This window comes from Eptatretus burgeri, chromosome 7, assembly GCF_056783735.1.
Source record: "Eptatretus burgeri isolate ZD-2024b chromosome 7, Ebu_testis_v1, whole genome shotgun sequence".
In the NCBI taxonomy this organism is placed as follows: domain Eukaryota; kingdom Metazoa; phylum Chordata; class Myxini; order Myxiniformes; family Myxinidae; genus Eptatretus; species Eptatretus burgeri.
The window spans coordinates 104,795,175-104,814,138 of record NC_140967.1 but is presented as its reverse complement, the minus strand read 5'-3'; the positions used below and the strand labels follow the sequence as shown (position 1 = coordinate 104,814,138).

Sequence of the window (18,964 nt, the reverse complement as noted above, 5' to 3'; positions counted from 1 at the left end):
TGTTTGTCAATGAGACAACATTGCTTAGCTCCAATAAACAATGTGTGCTAAACATACAATACTACCCGATAATTTTTTTTCATTGTACAAATACAGGTTGCGAATAAGCCTTCAGGTTGGTGCACATCCCATCAGGAAAGAGGTTGGCAATTTGGAACCATTCCCAAGTTTGCCTGTTAGCATCTTTTATCGGTACTTTAACCCCACGCCAAACACCCACGTCGTACGTTCGAGAGTCTTCATCCAGAGTTACTAGCATTTAATTAATCCTCCAAGCTGAGTAAGCCTCAGGAAGAACCTCCGACTTACCAATACACAACAAAGCAACCAAAGACACAGAAACTGAGCCCACGCTTCTCTCACGCCCGCCATCCCAGTGGAAAGGCTCAAACAGTTGACAGTACACAGGCCGCTCCGCCGTGTTTCTCAAAGTAATCCAAAACAATGTGAATATTGGTGACGGCCAAAAATGAAACGTACAGCAGAAAGATGCACTTTCTGGAAGGTTAAACAGAGGTCGCAGGTAAGTTTGACAAACACGACAACAACCGACGTCTCACTACGTGGGCCAAATTATTGTATCCAAAATGGAGGCAAATGGAAGAGCAAGCTGGCCTGGTTAAGGGGTGGACAAAAGGACGTGAAGCCGTGAAAGTTCACGTTGTCACAATCAGGACGAAAAATAGTACAGCGTGCACTCCGTGCCATTTTCACAAAGGCCGAGCACATGACGAAGTGCGTTGAGAAAATGGACAAAAGACGTTTGTGGACACGACTGTCGGACTTCCTCGAAGACGAGGCGTTCACCCGTTTTCACGCACCGGCCCACTGGACTGGAGGGACATTTGATCGGAATGGCCGACCGTCGCCGAGAGCAATTCCAGGGCTCGGCTACGCGTACGCCTCATCTGATCCGCGCCCACAAACCCACCGCTTATTGTCCGTCACGACAGAACGAAATCCTCTCCCAAAACCTTAGCTCCGAGGCCTGAGTGATTTGCAAGTCGGCACAGGTGATGATCTTGATGTTGATGACATCAAAAACGGAGAGAAAGAAAAATTGTGGAAAGCACAAGACACCAGCCATGCAATCAAACTGGGGATATCAAAACCGGAAGCAGAACACTCAGGGCTGACTTACCAACAGTGTCTAATAGAAAGTAGAAATGACAGCAATAGGGAAGCATTTGTAAAAAGAAACAGAAGACAACTTCTGAGTCACAGTGTAAATAATACAGCTTGTGCACGTTTGTCATGCTTTCAGCTACACTTCCATTTGTTAAACGATCCATTGCGTACGAAAACATTTAACAGTTGGCACAAAAGCTTTTGCTAAATGTTCCAATCCGCTTATGCGACAGCGGCGAGGCAATGCATTTTCGAATCGACAACATCCGAGCGGAAAAAGCGAGCCGCCCCGTGAGACGGGCCGTGGCGCCTCGAATGATGGCTCGTGAGATGCGCACGGCTCGGTTTGAAGCGACGCTTAACGCTCACGAAGCGCTTCGGCCCAAAATGTGTCCCACATTTCCCGTGTGTGAACAGACCGCCGCACAATCAAAGGTACGTTCGTTTGGTGCTCATCAGACCTTTGCGAACTTTCTTTTGCAGCTTCAGAGTGTCTGAGGACTTCTTTTTTATTTCTTGCCGCACTCGTTTGTAATCTGTGGTTAAAAAAAAAACAAGAGAAAGAGAGGAAAGACACACGCGTAACACGTGCACACAATGAGCGGGCAAACAAACAATCACTAAAAAAAAATGCTTCATTAGGGAGAGAATTTCAACCACAAGCTCAAAAAGGCAGGACGTGTCATGCTCGAGGTGGCGTGCCGTCTTGAGTACATCAAAGTGAAAACGAAGACAATTTCTAAAGTTGCGACTAATAGAACCTGATCCGATCGTTAATTAATTTTCACTTTACATCCTCGTAAGATGACCGATTGATGTATCGATACTCCGTATGACAGAGCTTTGGTTCCCCCAAAGCAGTTTCTTGGCGAGGGTCGTGCTGGGCGGTTTGCCATCCCTCTCCCAGCAGCGATTAGGCGAAGAATTTCCAATTTGTTCAGGGTGTCGGCGGTAGCTCGCCTTCTCTTCACGAAGGACATCCTGGGATCTTTAACAACCACCAACTCATGCCAGAAGATGAGACGCCCCCTTTAGCATCCATCTGAGGGACGACACACACATTTATGAATCGCCCTGCCTGTGAAACGCAGGGATGACAGTTTATAACTGGATCGGTATTCGAACTCTGGTGAGACAGCTGAGAAGCGAGTTCGTGGACCTCTGGGCCATCCTGTCAGCCTGCTTGTAAGATAGGCACTGTTAATCAGCAGATGCAATTTGAGACAATTTCTGTGGAATTTTTTTTGGAGGCTGCCATGTCTCGACGATCTGCGCCAAACACCATACGTGACGAAAGGTATTACGCAGCCAATCGTGGTCAGGATATCACTGACTCCACATAAATGACTGGGAAATTCACTGCAATCGCTTTGCTTTAATAAAACAGCTGTCAAGGCTCATGGAAAAGCAGATGAATTCCAGAGGGGAAATGGTCCGACCGACAGAAAGTGAAATGAAGGGGGGAAACAAGAGGACGAGCAACCCCTAATCCACTGCAGCACCAGGAGAAGAATTACAGGTGAAAGGGGGAGAGGCTTTCGACGGGTGTAGAAAAGCTTCGAGGTCGATTTGGGAGAGACCACGATGTGATGATGGTCAGCAGACTTGAAGGCTGAGAATGAAAGACACAACACGGCAGATTTGGGAAGACGATTCCACGTGTGAGAGAAGAGGAAGTTACAATAGGGAGGTTTATCTTTGAAAGCCAGAGGTTGAAAAGTGATCCGTTCATGAAATGCTTTCAAGCGAGCGGACGACGCGCACCCTTGGGGAGAGTAAATACTGGATCATACCTCCACACATTGAAATGCACCATCAAATGTGTCACACACACACACACATACACACACACACACACACACACACACACACACACACACACACACACACACACACACACACACACACACACACACACAATGCAGAAGTACCTTGTGCAGCAAAATACACACTTCAGAATGTACAAGATTCAGCGAGTCAACATATAAGCATCATACGATTACCCTTCGCATGATCTTTATCCAGTTGACTGGCGGATTTCTTCCAATCTTCCAATTTCTCTTGCAGCGGACCGATCAGGCTGTCGGTCAGAGCTCTGAGGGAGAGCACACAGCATTTCACAATTCAGCAGCTCGTCATGTTTGCTTTCAACGCTGTCAAGGTCGGAGCACTCGGCGGGCCCGCACGGCACGGAAAATCTTACGTAGACACGAGACGAAGTTTGCTTTCCAAACTGCGATGTCGGAGGCACATGCGCGTCAAGGACGATCCAATTTCCCGAGTTGCTCCTGCAAAACAGCCGGTTATCATCTCTTGCAAAGATGTGTTGCACGGAAGTTGCGTCAAAATCAGTAACGGTAGAGAAAGGGCATTCTGTATTCCAAAGCCTTAACGTGCGCAAACAAATATGGAAATCAAACACTGTGTTTAGAATTAACACAAACATTCTCCATTGCGCTCGTTTTGCAGTCCAAACAAGGAGGGACGATTATGCATCCCTTTCACTCGACATGTACAAACACAAGTGCACTGCCTCAGCAACCGGCTTTGAAAATGGTGGATCCACCAGCATCCATGTTCAAAAAGATGTATGATTCAAGTATGCTTAATCATATCGAGCAGCCTTCATTGAGGTGCTACACCCACCCCAATGGGAGAACAGTACACAAAACTACCGCGGTGAAGGACGGTGGGAAAGGGTCACAGAAGTAATGCAGACAACTTGGTGCATCCCCAAACAATGAGAATCCCATTGCACCCCCTCCCTCCTCCCCTGCCGCCTGATGTGCTGTACACCCATGGATCGGTTCCACAAGGTTGCCGACAGAACACCACCAGCAACAGCTTGGCCGAAGCGGGGGTGGGGGAGGGGATGAAGTTCCTTTTCAATCTACATGGAACCAACAAATCTACTATTTCAGTATAGCCGCTCAAATGGAGCAAAAGCACAACAACTTGGAAACATTCGCTCAAAAGACAAACTCCGTTTGTTCCATATTATTCAATACAGACGCATCTTTCGGTTTTGTTTACTTTATGCAACAATATAATTGCTGACATTTCAACCCTTGAATAAATGACTGGTCACTAAATAATGGCTTAGGCCACCTGGCTTTGTGACAACAACAAAAAAAAAAACCCACGGATTGCTAATGTGAGATTTGATTCGAATATCATTATCTCCACCACCGAAGGTGGACGAACGTCATGTATCCATCCCTGGATGTCTGTCTGTTTGTCTGTAAGCAAGATATTTCAATAAGTTATGGATGGATTCGGACAAAACTTGGTGGACAGATTGGATGTGCGACAAGGACAAATTGATTCAATTGTGGTGAAGATCCGGATTCGGATCTGAGAATCAAAAAAATTTTTTAAGGTCATTCTTCACCATTGAGAGATGGGACCAAAAAAAGGGTACATTGCACGATATTTCAAAAATCTGTGGACGGATTTGGATGAAGCTTAGTGGATGATTTAAGTCGGTGACACAAACAAGCTGATTAGATTGTGGTTGAGGTCCAGATATAGATTCGGCCCATCAGTGGGATACAAAACATAAACTGTTCCACCTGGCAGAGGTGTGCGCTCCACCGAGTGCCATTCTCGTTTATTAAATATATTTATGAACCCTCCATGCTGCGCATCCCAGATCTAGCAGTAGATGGACTTTGACCTTTAAGGACGACCATTACATGGAACACGAAAAGTTATCACATTCAACAAGTGTCTAATATGTAAATAATATACCCAAAGGTTTGCACTGGTATTCCAGTCGATCATTCAAAATGACGTGCAGGTCATAACAAGAGCAATCATTCGCTGAGCCTCAGGTTGGCTCACCATTTCCTTCCGAGTCAGCACATCAGTTTTGAGTGCAGAGGAGCCTGTATGTGTAATCTGGCTTCATGGAAAATAAATGTCAGCACAGGCTACATTTGGTCTCTGCTGAAAGTCGATCATCTTCGATGTGGCAGAAGTCTGTCCAACAGTCGTTGGCTATCCTATTGCTGAACAATGTTAAAAAACAAAACAAACTAGAAGGGCACTCGGTAGAGCTCATACCTCCGCCACGTAATGCCTGATCCACGCAGACATATCCGGCCCAATACATTTTTGAGATATCGTGCTGCATATCGTTTTTGGCCCAATCTCCCAATGGTGAAGAATCACTTTTAAAATTAAATTATTCTCGTATCCAGATCCGGATTCGGATCTTCGCCAAAATCGAAACAATTTGTCATGGTCACACACCCAACCTGTCTGTCCACCAAGTTTCATCCGGATCCATCCACAACTTTTTAGATATCCTGCACACAGACAAACACACACACAGACACAGACACAGACACAGACACAGACACAGACACAGACACAGACACAGACACAGACACAGACACAGACACAGACACAGACACAGACACAGACACAGACACAGACACAGACACAGACACAGACACAGACACAGACACAGACACACACAGACACAGACACAGACACAGACACAGACACAGACACAGACACAGACTCAGACAGACAGACAGACACAGACACAGACAGACACAGACAGACACAGACAGACACAGACACAGACACAGACACAGACACAGACACAGACACAGACACAGACACAGACACAGACACAGACACAGACACAGACACAGACACAGAGAGAGAGAGAGACGCAGACACAGACACAGAGAGAGAGAGAGAGAGAGAGAGAGAGAGAGAGAGAGAGAGAGAGAGAGAGAGAGAGAGAGAGAGAGAGAGAGAGAGAGAGAGAGAGAGAGAGAGAGAGAGAGAGAGAGAGAGAGAGAGAGAGAGAGAGAGAGAGAGAGAGAGAGAGAGAGAGAGAGAGAGAGAGAGAGAGAGAGAGAGAGAGAGAGAGAGAGAGAGAGAGAGAGAGAGAGAGAGAGAGAGAGAGAGAGAGAGAGAGAGAGAGAGAGAGAGAGAGAGAGAGAGAGAGAGAGAGAGAGAGAGAGAGAGAGAGAGAGAGAGAGATGAAAACATAACCGCCACCGAAGGTGAAGGAGGTAATAAACAACAAAGCCCACAGGAACAACCATTAGTGCAGTGAAGTTACCTCAAAACTCCTTTCTTCTTCTTGCAACTCTGATACGATTTTGATACTTCTTGTTCTTGTCACTTAGTTTGGCACAGAATGACAATGACAAGTTTGGCACAGAAATGAGGTCAAATTTGTGCGATGTACTCCCAAAGGTAATGCTATCCCCACCTCCAGAACAGACCAAGTACCGTGGACAACGTTTATCCGAGTCACACGATTCTACATCGTCTCCATTCTCTTTGATGCATTCTCATTCTCATCCAGGGATCAAACAACACTTTGATCCCAGTGCAGAAGCTTTCTCTATGAAGGGTCCTAACACTGAAAAATAACTCTGTTAACCTCTTCCCCTCCTCCACGTCTCCCCTTCCTCTCCTATAGCCTACTTTGTTTCCTATCGTATTCAACTTGTTTGTTAATTGCAAATATTGTCTTGCAAATATTACCGTAAACAAGTCATGTGCCGGTTAAATGACCAAAAACGGTTTCATAGGTCCACTCAAGAAACATGATAGATCCAAGTAAATCAAGAAAATAAGGAGAGTCGATTATACGAAGGAATAAATGAGAAAAATATTTTTTTTAAATCCCATCTATCGCACAACAGCACTACTTGAATGACGTCCGACCACAATGGATGGAGGTGCTGAATCATAAAACTGAAGGTCTGGGTTACTTCTCTGAATGCATCGTAGGTGTTCAACACTATCCGGCACCATACTCTGCTCAGCGAGCTTTGTCCATGTGCCGTGCAAGGCCACCTTCATTCACACACGCAGTCAGCACATCGCTCTTCACAGTGTCCTTTCACCTCATCTCATTTCCCAATGGAGTCTGGAAGTGCCCAAGGCAGAATGATGGGTCCAGTTTTATTCCTTATAGACATAAATTACCTCTCTAATGCCTAGGGAACCCACTTTCCCTCCTTGCAGATGATTTCATTATGCCATATGGTAATGCCATCCCAATTACAGACAGGCAGCAGCTGCTTTCTTCTCTGCAGATGTGAAAAGGATCAGATGCCGGTCTGACGCGTGGAACATTTCATCCAATGAAGGCAAATCTCGCATGCTCACCTTGTCTTTCAGGAAGGGTTGTCTCACGAACTTACTTGTACACCTCCTTGATTAGCCGATGAAAGACGTTGTGTCCCTCAAACTTCCTGACCTCATCTTCAGCCATGACCTGTCCTGGGCAGACCATGCATCTAAGCTGGCCTCTGAAGCCAGTCACAGACTTGGTATCCTTCACCATGCCAAATCCTTCCTCGGAAGGTCTGGACTCAACAGCCTAAAAGGTGTTTGTCCATAGCTCTTTGGGGTATAACTCCTGCCAACAGGCTGGTGCCTCCACTTCACACTTTTATGCTCTGTGGCATATTATGCTCTCAACGTCATTGGCATCTCCAAAGGAAGCAGAAGCACAGCACCTGCTGCTCTCTCATCACAGACAGGTTTGGTGGCCTCTGTGGTCAACTGACTCTTTGTCTTGCTCAAACTTCGCTTTTGGCCCTCCCCTAATCCAGGATGCATTTGTTCTTCCATTAAGCCACTCCTTGTTAGCTTCCAAAGTCTACGCTCACTGCTCACCTTGACTCATTTGTCCCTCTTCAATATCACTTGTGGAATACCTTCAATAATACTCTCTCCTCCAGAGCCTCAAATCTGCAGTTCACCACCATCTCAATCCATCTTCCATCCCAACTCAAAATCACGTCCTGCTCCCATTAACCCTCCCCAAACTCACCCCTCTTACTTTCAGGTTACAATCTTCCTTTTCCTTTCCTATTTCTTTGTTCATTCATTCATTCATTGACTTGCTTGTTGCATCTGCTCATTGCCCCACTACCCGACAGCCCTACTTGTCCACGTGTTACTCTTCCACTCTCGGTCACCTTGCTCTTCCAAAACCATACCTTTTGTATAAAAAAGGAAGACTATCAAATGAAGCTCTAACAAAAGGACATGTTCAAAACTGCTTTGAGCATCATTTATTTTTAGAGTACACTAGCAGAGTACCCATCCAGGGGGTGGGTCGAGTTTGCACATTACTTGCTGATAAAAGGCATAGTTTGTGTTTTGCAAGAACACTGTAGAATGTCGACGTTTGCTCAATGTGCGCTTAAAAGGTTCTAGATTGTCGAAACTCTAAACGGTACGTTCCAATAGCAGTTAATGTATAAGGGGTGGAATCTCTCAAGCACGTAAAAAGGGTCAACAAAGGTCCAAGTAAGTGGTCTAAAGCTCGAAATGGTCAAGGGTCCAGCTGTCTAATCCATCTGAAGGGTCTAAAGGCCCATTTCACGTCACGTACGTTACAATTCAGAGACTTTTTTGGGGGGGGGGGGGGTAAATGCCGCTCCCTCCTCAAAAGAACTGGAATACAGTGGTTTTGGCTTCAAGGAATACAAACGTGAATTTGTTCCCTTTCATTTGGTAGCTATGGTAGTTCAACGTCATCCATCGCTTCATTTTGAAATTATGGCTGGTTGTTTCCATGTGACGTAAAGTTACTCTGCAAGTTGCATAGTTTCAAAACTTCTTCCAAAACTGTAAAGCTCTCTGAAGTGTTTGGCAGACACTCGCGGGGGATTGTTCTTGAAAACTGCGGCGAACCTCGAACACACTAATGTCAGGGCATTGTTTTAATGGGGGAAAAAAGGGGGCTAGGTCAAGGGGGTTGCAGTGAGCTATGTTGAACTCCTTCTACCTCTTTCACCGTGAGCTGAAGGAAAGCTATTGATGGAGGGAAAAAGTTGAACTTTGATGATGTCACCAATGCAGAAGTGTATTGGAGGGAATGCATGAAGGATGACAATGGGAGAATAAAGAAAGTAATGCATCCTTGTTGCAAGGGTGAACAAAAAGAACACATGTTCAATGGCTTTGAAGACTATCGTGAACATGCCTGATTCAAGAGGATCAGGTCAAACTCCTTTGAAAATGACAAGACTGATCGTAAAGTCCACGTACTCCAAGTGGATTTTGCAATGGCGCATAGCAGAGAATATCACGATGAAATCCAATCGGCACTGTGGTCCAGGGAGAGTGTCATTGTCTTCACAGCAGCAATCTATTGCACTGATGGACAGTGCAGATCGTATAGTACTTCATCTGAACCGGCAACAATGACGAGGGCAAAAACAGTGCTTTTGCTTTTGTGAATAAACTTGAAGAAGACAAAAAACAATAATCAACTTTTCATCTGATGAAGACGAGCTCATGATCTATTCTGATGGCCCATCGAGTGAATTCACAAACATCACAGGCAAATTTTTTGGACTTCTGCAAGCAACTCTTGCCTCAGGTTGAAAGCTGTCTGGTCAAAGAAGAGGAGGTATTAGCAGCTATACAAGAAAAATATCCCTGGTCAGAAACAAACGATGTCAGGTGTAAAGAAATTTAATGCAGCCAAAGCAGAGGCAGGGCTTGTGAAAATGTGGAGAACAGCTTTGGATAATTACGATCCACCAAGAATTGTCACAATATGATGCAGCTTGGGCCAACCCTGGAACATTCGGAAATCACGGTGAAGTGCATGCACATGTCGGAGACTGGGTGGTGGTGCAGTCCGACGACAAATGCTACCCAGGCAAAGTTGTCATTATTACCAGAAAGGATGCAGAGGTCGATGTCATGGTACCAGCAACACTCCACAACCTGGAAATGGCCCGTCATACCTGACAGAATGTTCCATAAACCTGACAGTATCATGCGCAAGATACGTCCTCCAGAAGCCCCTTGTGTCAGTCAGGGAAGATTGCAATTCACCTTTCACGATACCGTTTCGATATGATAGCATGTTAATGTCCTAATGTCCATAAAGGACAACAGACATAATTATATGCTTTTGGTGCAGCTATGATGACCTCCGTAACGGTTAACACACATATCGTAACTTACGTGATGTCTCCTAAGTTACGGATTGCCATTCTCAAGATATGAAGAAAAAATTGATCGTTTGTTTGTGTGTGTATTTTTGTGTGTTCTTATTCAGCACTAAAAGTATAACTTTGTCAACGTACCTTAACAAGATTGATCGTGTGGGTTTTTGTTTAGGAGGAAACTAAAATTGCATCTCAATGTCACGCAAGTTACGCTTGATATATATTCTCATGAAAAGGATTGCTCGCACGTTAAATTTCAAGTGAATTTGCTTCATAGAAAAGAGAACCAGAGAGTTGGTGTCAAAGCCACCCAATGCTCGCCTGTTTATACATTTATCATTTTTAAAAGACAAGTCTAATAATATTTTTTATAAAGCATTGCAGTGAAGTCTGATCCAAATAATTTTAAAGCAATACATGTATTTGTATATTGTAATCAGTAAATTAATACACATTAAATGAATGGCAAGCGTCTAGTATAAACAGGCGAGCATTGGGTGGCTTTGACACCATCTTAGGTTGAAATTAAAAAAAAAATTAAATCATTTGTTAATTTCAACTTCACTACACTAATAGTATTCCCCAAATGAACATCCATGCCAAATATCAGCATCCTAGTACACATATTAAATGAATGGCAAGCTTCTAAATAACTTACACCAAAAACTTTAACATTGATGTGCTACAAAAAAGTTAAGTTCAAAACAGGTCAAAAATTTAAAACATTTGAAATTATTTTTTAATTTCAACTTCACTACATCAATAACATACCCCAAAAGAACCTCCATGCCAAATATCAGCATCCTAGTACACATATTAAATGAATGGCAAGCTTCTAAATAACTTGCACCAAAAACTTTAACATTTTCACGCTCACGCTCACGCCGACGCTCACGCCGGAGGTATCGCTATAGCTCTCTGTTCTTCGAACAGGTGAGCTAAAAACATTCCTTTTGTTGTGTTCTCAGCATAGGAACAATTAAATGCTTTGAAAGAAAATCTCGTTTCACTTGCCTTCTATTTGGATCTAGCAATTTGATATATTTTCTGCGTGAAAACACGTGCTCATCTTTGGCCATAATATTTTCACACCCTGCAGCTGAAGTACAAAGTTGAGTATGGTTTACAGAATTACAAACATATACCTCACACAAAAAAATAGCATGTGTTGTCAGTCATATCCAAGCTTAATATTTTCACTAGTCAGTCCCACTGTTCATTCCCCGCCCCACTTGCCCCCGCCGGGCCCCAGCCCCCCTGTCCACCCCATCACACTCAACCCCGCCTAATTCACCCCAGCCCCCACCCCATTTTCCCTCGTCTCCCGCTTTCAATTTGCTTACCCCCGCCCAAAAATCTGCTCACCTTGCTGCCCCCCGCCTCTTCATCCCCCGCCCCCATCTCTTCACTCCTCGCCCCGTCCCAACGAAAAGTGTTTATTCTGCTTCAGAGTTGAAAGTTGACTATTGTCACTATGTGCGATGCACTCTTACAGGTACGAAGTTTCTTTCAGTCCAGGTCACAGGACCGAGAAAAACGTGACGCGACCGCGAGGAGGAGCACAAAATTGGTCCTTCAGTATTAATAGATAGAAGATACAATGTTTCTTGTGACATTTTTTGTGTAAAATTCACATTCTGAGATAGTCAGCATGTGCAGAAGAGGGTTTTACATTGCAGACGCTATTTTCGAGGAATGGAATTACACCTCTCAGCGGTAACGGTCTGTCGACGGCAGACGTAGTGACGTCACCGAATAACCGATGATGTCATGACGTCCTGACGCCTCTCAGCGGTGACGTCACACGTCGCCATGTAAACGAATGTGAAACGAAAAGTGTTTATTCTGCTTCAGATTTGAAAGTTGACTATTGCCACTATGTGCGATGCACTCTTACAGGTACGAAGTCTCTTTCAGTCCAGGTCACAGTACCGAGAAAAACGTGACGCAACCGCGAGGAGGAGCACAAAATTGGCCCTTCAGTATTAATATATAGATAATTTTAGGCTTCACCATGTTTTTAGTTTTTACATATACATATACATCTATCTATAATTCCAGCAATCTCTGTGTGTGTCTGTCTGTATGTATGTGTGTCTGCGACCGCTGTTTCTTGACAACCCCTGGTCCGATCTAATTGAAACTTGCCAGGAATATTGCTGGGGACCTGTGAATGTGCCTTTTCAAGGTTTGATATTAATCGGACAAGTGGTTCCCAAGTTATGGCCATTTATTTGCCAACCAATGACAGGACACGGTGCTATGACATCACGATTGACGTCACAATTGTTTGTTTTTTTGTGCACGATTGATGTCACAATTCTTCTTCTTCTTCGTTTGATATGATGTCACAATTGACACTGGGGACCTGAGTATGTGCCTTTTCAAGGTTTGATATCGTTCTTCTTCATCCGTTTGAGCCCGGAGGCCACGCACGTACGGGCACGCACTAGATTATATAATTCCAAAGCTATTTAAGATAAAGTACCGGTAAATAGTCTTCCATAAAGCCCACTAAGTCCTCATTTTCTGTGTCGCTGTGAAACAACTGAAGCAGTTCGGAGTCGGCAAGAGTGGCGCAATCCATATCATCATCATCAATCTCATCCTCTTCTTCTCAGAAATCAGCCCACTTCAACTTTCAATTTAAATCCAGCTGTGAAGCTTTGACGTTTTCTCTTGTACAGGTAGGCGACCCCTTATCCGGAAACCCAAAAACCGAAAAGACCCGAAACCAGCAGCATTTCGAAATTCCACGGTCCTTCAAACGGCATTGCACTATCGCCAGATAAAAACCTGTGAAGTGGTATGTACGTCCGATTTGACATCTCGCACTGTGCTCGATAGTTTTGTGCGCATAATTGTGTTTGTGTAGAATCCCTTGTGTCGCAATCATGTCTAAAAGGCCTCCAGCATCTGGACAAGTTCATGGTGCTTCGAAAAGGAAGCATTGATCGCTCAATCGGAAGCACAAGGTGGTGGAGTTGTTACGTAAGCACGACGTGGGCATTTTGGCGAAACGCCTGAGTGAGGAGTATGGCGTTGGTACATCGACAGTCTCTGATCTAAAGAAGCAAAAGGAGTAAAATATTACAATTTTATGGTGAGAGTGATGTGCTAAAGCTGAGGGACAAAAGGAAAACGTTACATTAGTCGAAGACCGCTGACGTTGACAACGTCTTGATGGAGTGGATCGGGCAGCACCGTTCGGAAAATTTTCCCTCGGGTCGTGCAACAATCATGACAGAAGCAAAAACTTTTCACTTCCCGTGCAACAAAGGGGTACCTGTCGTGACTAATCTTAAGATGAGCTGCAATTGCTGCAGAAATCGGTCCTGGAAACCAACCTGGCTTTGAACGTATCGGTACAGCAAACTTTAATTACTTCAACAACCCTTTCTCAAGGTATTCATTTTCATGTCAGTTGGTTATTTACTGCAGTTGTATTTGAGAAGAGACGTTCATCGGCCCTTGACAACAAAGACGTGTCGGCCGCTAGAAATATGGAGATCGTGTATCTCCGGGTCATGTGGAGAGGAAAGCTGGCTTGTGAGGTGTACCCGTATGATTGTTGTACGTGCCTGAAATTTTCCGATAGCACTTTTTTCCCCCCCAGGTGCGGGGTATACCAGGGAACGGGTTGTTTGCGTGAAAATACAGCAGTAATATTTCTCGAAGCAAAAGAAGGAGAGAGGAGATTGGGACCATACTCTGTGCAGAGGGTTGTTGCTGCCTAAGCAGTCTCCTTGGCTATTGGGCACAATCCTGGACGGGTCCCCACTCCGACACAGTATACCACCATGCTGGTACTCATTTTGCCAACCTCGGAAGGATGACAGGCCGAGTTAACCCCACCTGGTATTAATTCAACAGCTGATCGGGATTTGAACTCAGGACCCTAAGATCCAAAGCCCACCACCCCAACCATTAAGCCAACACCAGGAATGAAGCAAAAGGGGGAAGAAAAAAAAAGTACACAGAAGGGGAACAACAACAACAACAACAACAACAACAACAACCAGAACTAGTTGTTATAAAAGATCCATTTCTCAGGTGTTTCACTTCATAACTCCATCAGCGAAATGATGGGTAGGCACACACAGATATATATATATATATATATATATATATATATATATATATATATATATATATATATATATATATATATTTTTTTTTCACAAATTGAGAACACAGGCCCTGCGTGTTGCCTCACGATAGACGGTCCAATGTCTACAATGAAGCGTCTCCCAGTATCTGCATTGTTCTTCACGACCTTTTACGATCACATGCTGATCGATGGCTGGAAATGATGCACAAAACAAGCGAATGGATGATGCAACACAAAACAACGCCACGGTATTAGCTCCTCGGATTGCACTTGAAAAAGAGTTTTAATGCTATTCAAACAAACAAAAAAAAAACTGGTTTCGTGACTTGGCACAATAACAACCGAGACGAGCTTGGCCGCCATTTGTCACAAGATCTGCCTGAAAGCATTTCGGTTGAACTCAAAGTGTTCATACTCGGGAACAAAACTATGCTCGTCCTGCAAAACATTTTCAATTATTTCCCCTCCTCCTCCTCCTCCTCCTCCTCCTCCTCCTCACAACAAGAGGTTTAAAGGCCTCAAACAGAAAAGTTCAAACATTCTCCCTCCCACAACCCATCTTCGCAATTTTTTTAAAAAGTTTTTTCTCCGTGACAAATTGCATTGGTGTCGATCAACAGAGGCCACAAGGCCCAGATATTATTAGAAGGCTTGCTGTGATCCCCTTTAACAGCAGGAACACTAATTAGAACGAGTCGAATAGCTGATTGACTGACTGGCTGCGGATTTGATCCCCTAAGGAACCATTCACGGTTTTACCAGTGACCAACATTTTCTGTGCACTCAGCCCTGAATGAGCATTTTCCACATGGATCCCAGATATATCCGGTGAATAATTTCGGTTCTCATTTCCAAGAATCAGCTGCAGTTTGAACAAAACATGCACACACACACATACAGGCTGGATCCTAAGATGAGGTCCCCAATGCACGGGGCACCTTGGAACAGGCCCCAGCATCGCTCGCTGAACACTTCCATCCATTGGAATAATAAAATAAACACTCACTCATGAGACTACCAAACAAGGCATGCACTCAAACCGCAAAACAAAAACACAACCTGGAAATAACACGACCACTCAACCACCTCACCAAACATCTTGTGAAACAGGACGAAGCCAAACCGACCAGCCCACGACGTTATTTATCCCAGTCCGTTCCTGCACAACAAGCATACACTGCCTTCCTGAAATATATTCACACCCCTCGACTTTTGTCACATTGTGTTGTGTTTCAGCCTGAATTTTAAAAAAAAATTGTCACCGATCTATACAAAACACCCCACAATGACAAAGTGAAAACATGTTTTTTGAAACTTTTACAAATTAATTAAAAATGAAAATCTGAAATGTCTTGCGTCAATAAGTATTCGACCCCTTTGCTACGACACTCCAAATTGAGCTCAGGTGCATCCAATTTACTTTGATCATCCCTGAGATGTTTCTACAACTTGATTGGAGTCCACCTGTGAACAATTCAATTGATTGGACATGATTTTGAAAAACACACCTTTCCATATAACGTCCCACTGGTGACAGTTGCATGTCAAAGCAGAAACTCCACCGTGAACTCCAAGAAACTGTCCGTACAACTCAGAGATAGAATTGTGAGGAGGCATACATCTGGGGAAGGGTATAAAACAATTTCTAGAGTGTTCAAAGTTCCCAAGAGCACAGTGAGCTCCATCATCAGGGAATGGAAATAATATGGAATGATCCAGACTCTTCCTAAAGATGACCGTCTGACCAAACTGAGCAACCAGGTAAGAAAGACCTTGGTCAGGGAGGTGACCCACAAACCCAATGACCACTCTGACAGAACTACAGAGTTCCTTGGCTGAGATGGAAGATCCTGCCGGAAGGAAAACAATCACTGAAGCACATCACAAATCTAGGCTTAATGGGAGAGTGGCGAAACGGAAGCCACTCCTAAGAAAAAGGCACATGACTGTAAGCCTGGTGTTTGCTAAAAGTCACGTGAAAGACTCCGACAGCATGATGAAAAGGATTCTGCGGTCCGATGAAATGAAAATTTAACTCTTTGGCCTGAATGCAAAGCACTACATCTGGCGGAAACTGAGCAGAGCTCATCACCGATCGAAGACCATCCCTAATGTGAAGCATGGTGGTGGCAGCATCATGCTTTGGGGATGCTTTTCAGCGGTAGGGACTGGGAGGCTTGTCAGGATAGAGGGAACAATGATTGGAGCCAAATACAGGCAAATCATTGAGGAGAACCTGCTTCAGAGTGCAAAAGATCTTCGACTGTGGTGAAGATTTACGTTCCAACAGGAAAATGACCCCAAGCATACAGCCAAAGCAACACTGGAAAGGCTTCAGAACAAGAACGGGAAAGTCCTTGAGTGGCCCAGTCAAAGCCCAGACTTGAATCCCGTTGAGAGTCTGTAAAAAGACTTGAAGATTGCTGTGCACCGACGCTCCCAATCAAGCTTGACAGAGCTTGAGAAAATCTGCAAGGAGGAATGGGAGAAAATCCCCAAATCCAGATGGGCAAAGCTGACACAGACGTACGCAAGAAGACTCGAACCCGTAATCACTGCCAAACGTGCTTTCAAGTATTGACTCAGGAAGTTGAATACTTCTTGATGCAAAACATTTCAGATTTTCATTTTTAATTTATTTGAAAAAATTTCTAAAAAAAAAAAAATGTTTTCACTTTGTCATTATGGAGTGTTTTGTGTAGATCAATGGCAAAAAAAAATAAAGTTTAATCCATTTAAAAATTCAGTCTGCAAAAACAAAATGTGACAAAAGGTCGAGGGGTGTGAATACTTTCTGAAGGTAATGTCCCCAAGCTAAAGATTCGTAAAAGAAAACCTCCAATCTTAAGCACATACACACAAAATTGCTTGGGTATAAAATAAATAAAACCCCTACTCCATTTAAGCCTTCTCAAACCTTGCCAACACACCTTCCTTCGGCCTCACCACCTTCTCTTCACTGCCGTCATCGCCAACCAACTGGAGCTCTTCAGGGTAAATCCAAATCAGAGACATTCATGTTCACCGTATCAACCCACCCAGAGGTTAATAAATCCATCACACATCAGGAAAATCAATTACTTCACCCACCACCTGACGAGGATGCCACCTCGACGTGTTATTTTTCCCCTCCCAATACACTTCCACCAAAAATAAAGACTGAGCTTCTCACTGCACCCTCATTCACCTTCTCACAAACCTGAGCAGTGATTTTTTTTTATTTCAAAAAAGCCTGTAAAGAGTTATTTGATAAATCAGATATACGGTATAACCAATCTCATCAAGGTGAAGGTACACCTGCCAGGTTTTCTTCCTGAATTCTGTCCCCGAATCCACAAATTTTCCCTTCAACTCATGAGATGATGCCTTGTCATTTTCTTCCCAGAGCGTTCGCCAACACCACCTGACTTGTCGCAAACAACCGTGTCATCAAGTATGGTCTCATCCTCATCTCGCACACCAAGCTAGAAATACGAGGAGGAGCTGCCGTCAAATAACCACAACTACCTACCAACCTTTGGCCACTGCACGAGACGAGGTCGGCACCCTTCGCCTCTTCTCCACCCCACACACAAATGACACTCGCTTGTCCTTAACCACTTCCACTGGCCTCACAATCCACACTGTCTTCCGCAACATGTTCACCACCACCACCACCACCATTTGATTGAAATACCTCTTTTACCTTCCTCTTGCGAGCCCTTCTTTGCACGCACTCAGCATGTGCTGTAACGTTCGGGTTTAACAACTGAAGGCCGTACCCACCACACCACCAGCATATTCTGCAAAGTCCATATTATCAGGAACGCAGGGCATGAACCGTTGCTCAAAGATAATAAAACGAGGCAACAATGGTTCCATCGACCACATTTGCTACAAGGATAATGTCCTCACCTCAAATCCATACGCCTTCCTACGCCTGCCCCACATCATTCAAGTAAACAGAGATCGAGGCTCATGGAAGAGCTGGCCTTCCTACACTACCAATTATTGCTCTCCCGGCTTCATCCATTTCTTCTCAATCCCTCTAGCACCACCATCTTCATTTGCACCACCCAGGGGTTAAGCATCCGAAGCAATGCTCCTCACCACTTGATCGCTCGTGTCCCCCAACGTCGTAAACCCACGCATCTTTACACCCTGAATGTAATGATGAGAAAATGCAACAAACTACTTTGTCCATCGTACGCAATAACAGTCGGGCATCGAGGTACCCAAAACCATTCCCTGATAAAAAAAAAAACAGCCGTCCTCTCTACATGATAAGACAAACAGAGGCAAGAAGACCAGGGAAATACAAGACAGATGGCACGAGCCCCAATCTTCCCTTGTTGAGAACTCCTGATCGAGACGATTCATATTCCTTCATATTCCCATTGAATGTGTGTGAGCAATAAGGCCGCCTCGAGTAACGATGCAAAGTCTTACAATGCACTCCAAACATCCTCTTTACACATCATCTGCATCTTCGTCAGAGGCAAAAGGAAGAAAGCGGGGCTGGTGGTTGCTCACTATCCAAACGCTTCCTGAATGGGTTGATGGCATTGTGGGGTATCGCGTGCCGTGGCACTCAACAGCAAGAATGTCCCTCATCGACGGATCTCTAAAAGCCTTCACGGTAAGACCTCGCGACGGCTGAGGCTGCCTCATGGTTGGACGTTCATGGGAATTTACCATGGCCAGATTGCAACACCGCGTCTCTTCACTTCCACATCGACGGACTTTCAGTGGAAACAAAAGTCACAATGGGTATGATCGTCCACGGAGGAGC

The 18,964-nt window shown here is 44.5% G+C and overlaps 1 protein-coding gene across 3 annotated transcripts in view; it reads right to left on the bottom strand.

The window, feature by feature from the left end:
- LOC147024002 (protein MTSS 2-like) overlaps positions 1 to 18,964 on the bottom strand; it is a 73,365-nt gene that overhangs the window by 28,190 nt on the left and 26,211 nt on the right. For all 3 annotated transcript variants that reach the window (XM_085890128.1, XM_085890126.1, XM_085890127.1), the window contains 3 exons: positions 3,332 to 3,416; positions 3,132 to 3,223; positions 1,590 to 1,664 (listed from right to left, as the gene is read on the bottom strand). In XM_085890128.1, coding sequence (XP_085746254.1) covers positions 1,590 to 1,664; positions 3,132 to 3,223; positions 3,332 to 3,381 — 217 coding nt within the window. In that variant the 5' untranslated portion in view covers positions 3,382 to 3,416. The remainder of the gene's footprint in view (positions 1 to 1,589; positions 1,665 to 3,131; positions 3,224 to 3,331; positions 3,417 to 18,964) is intronic.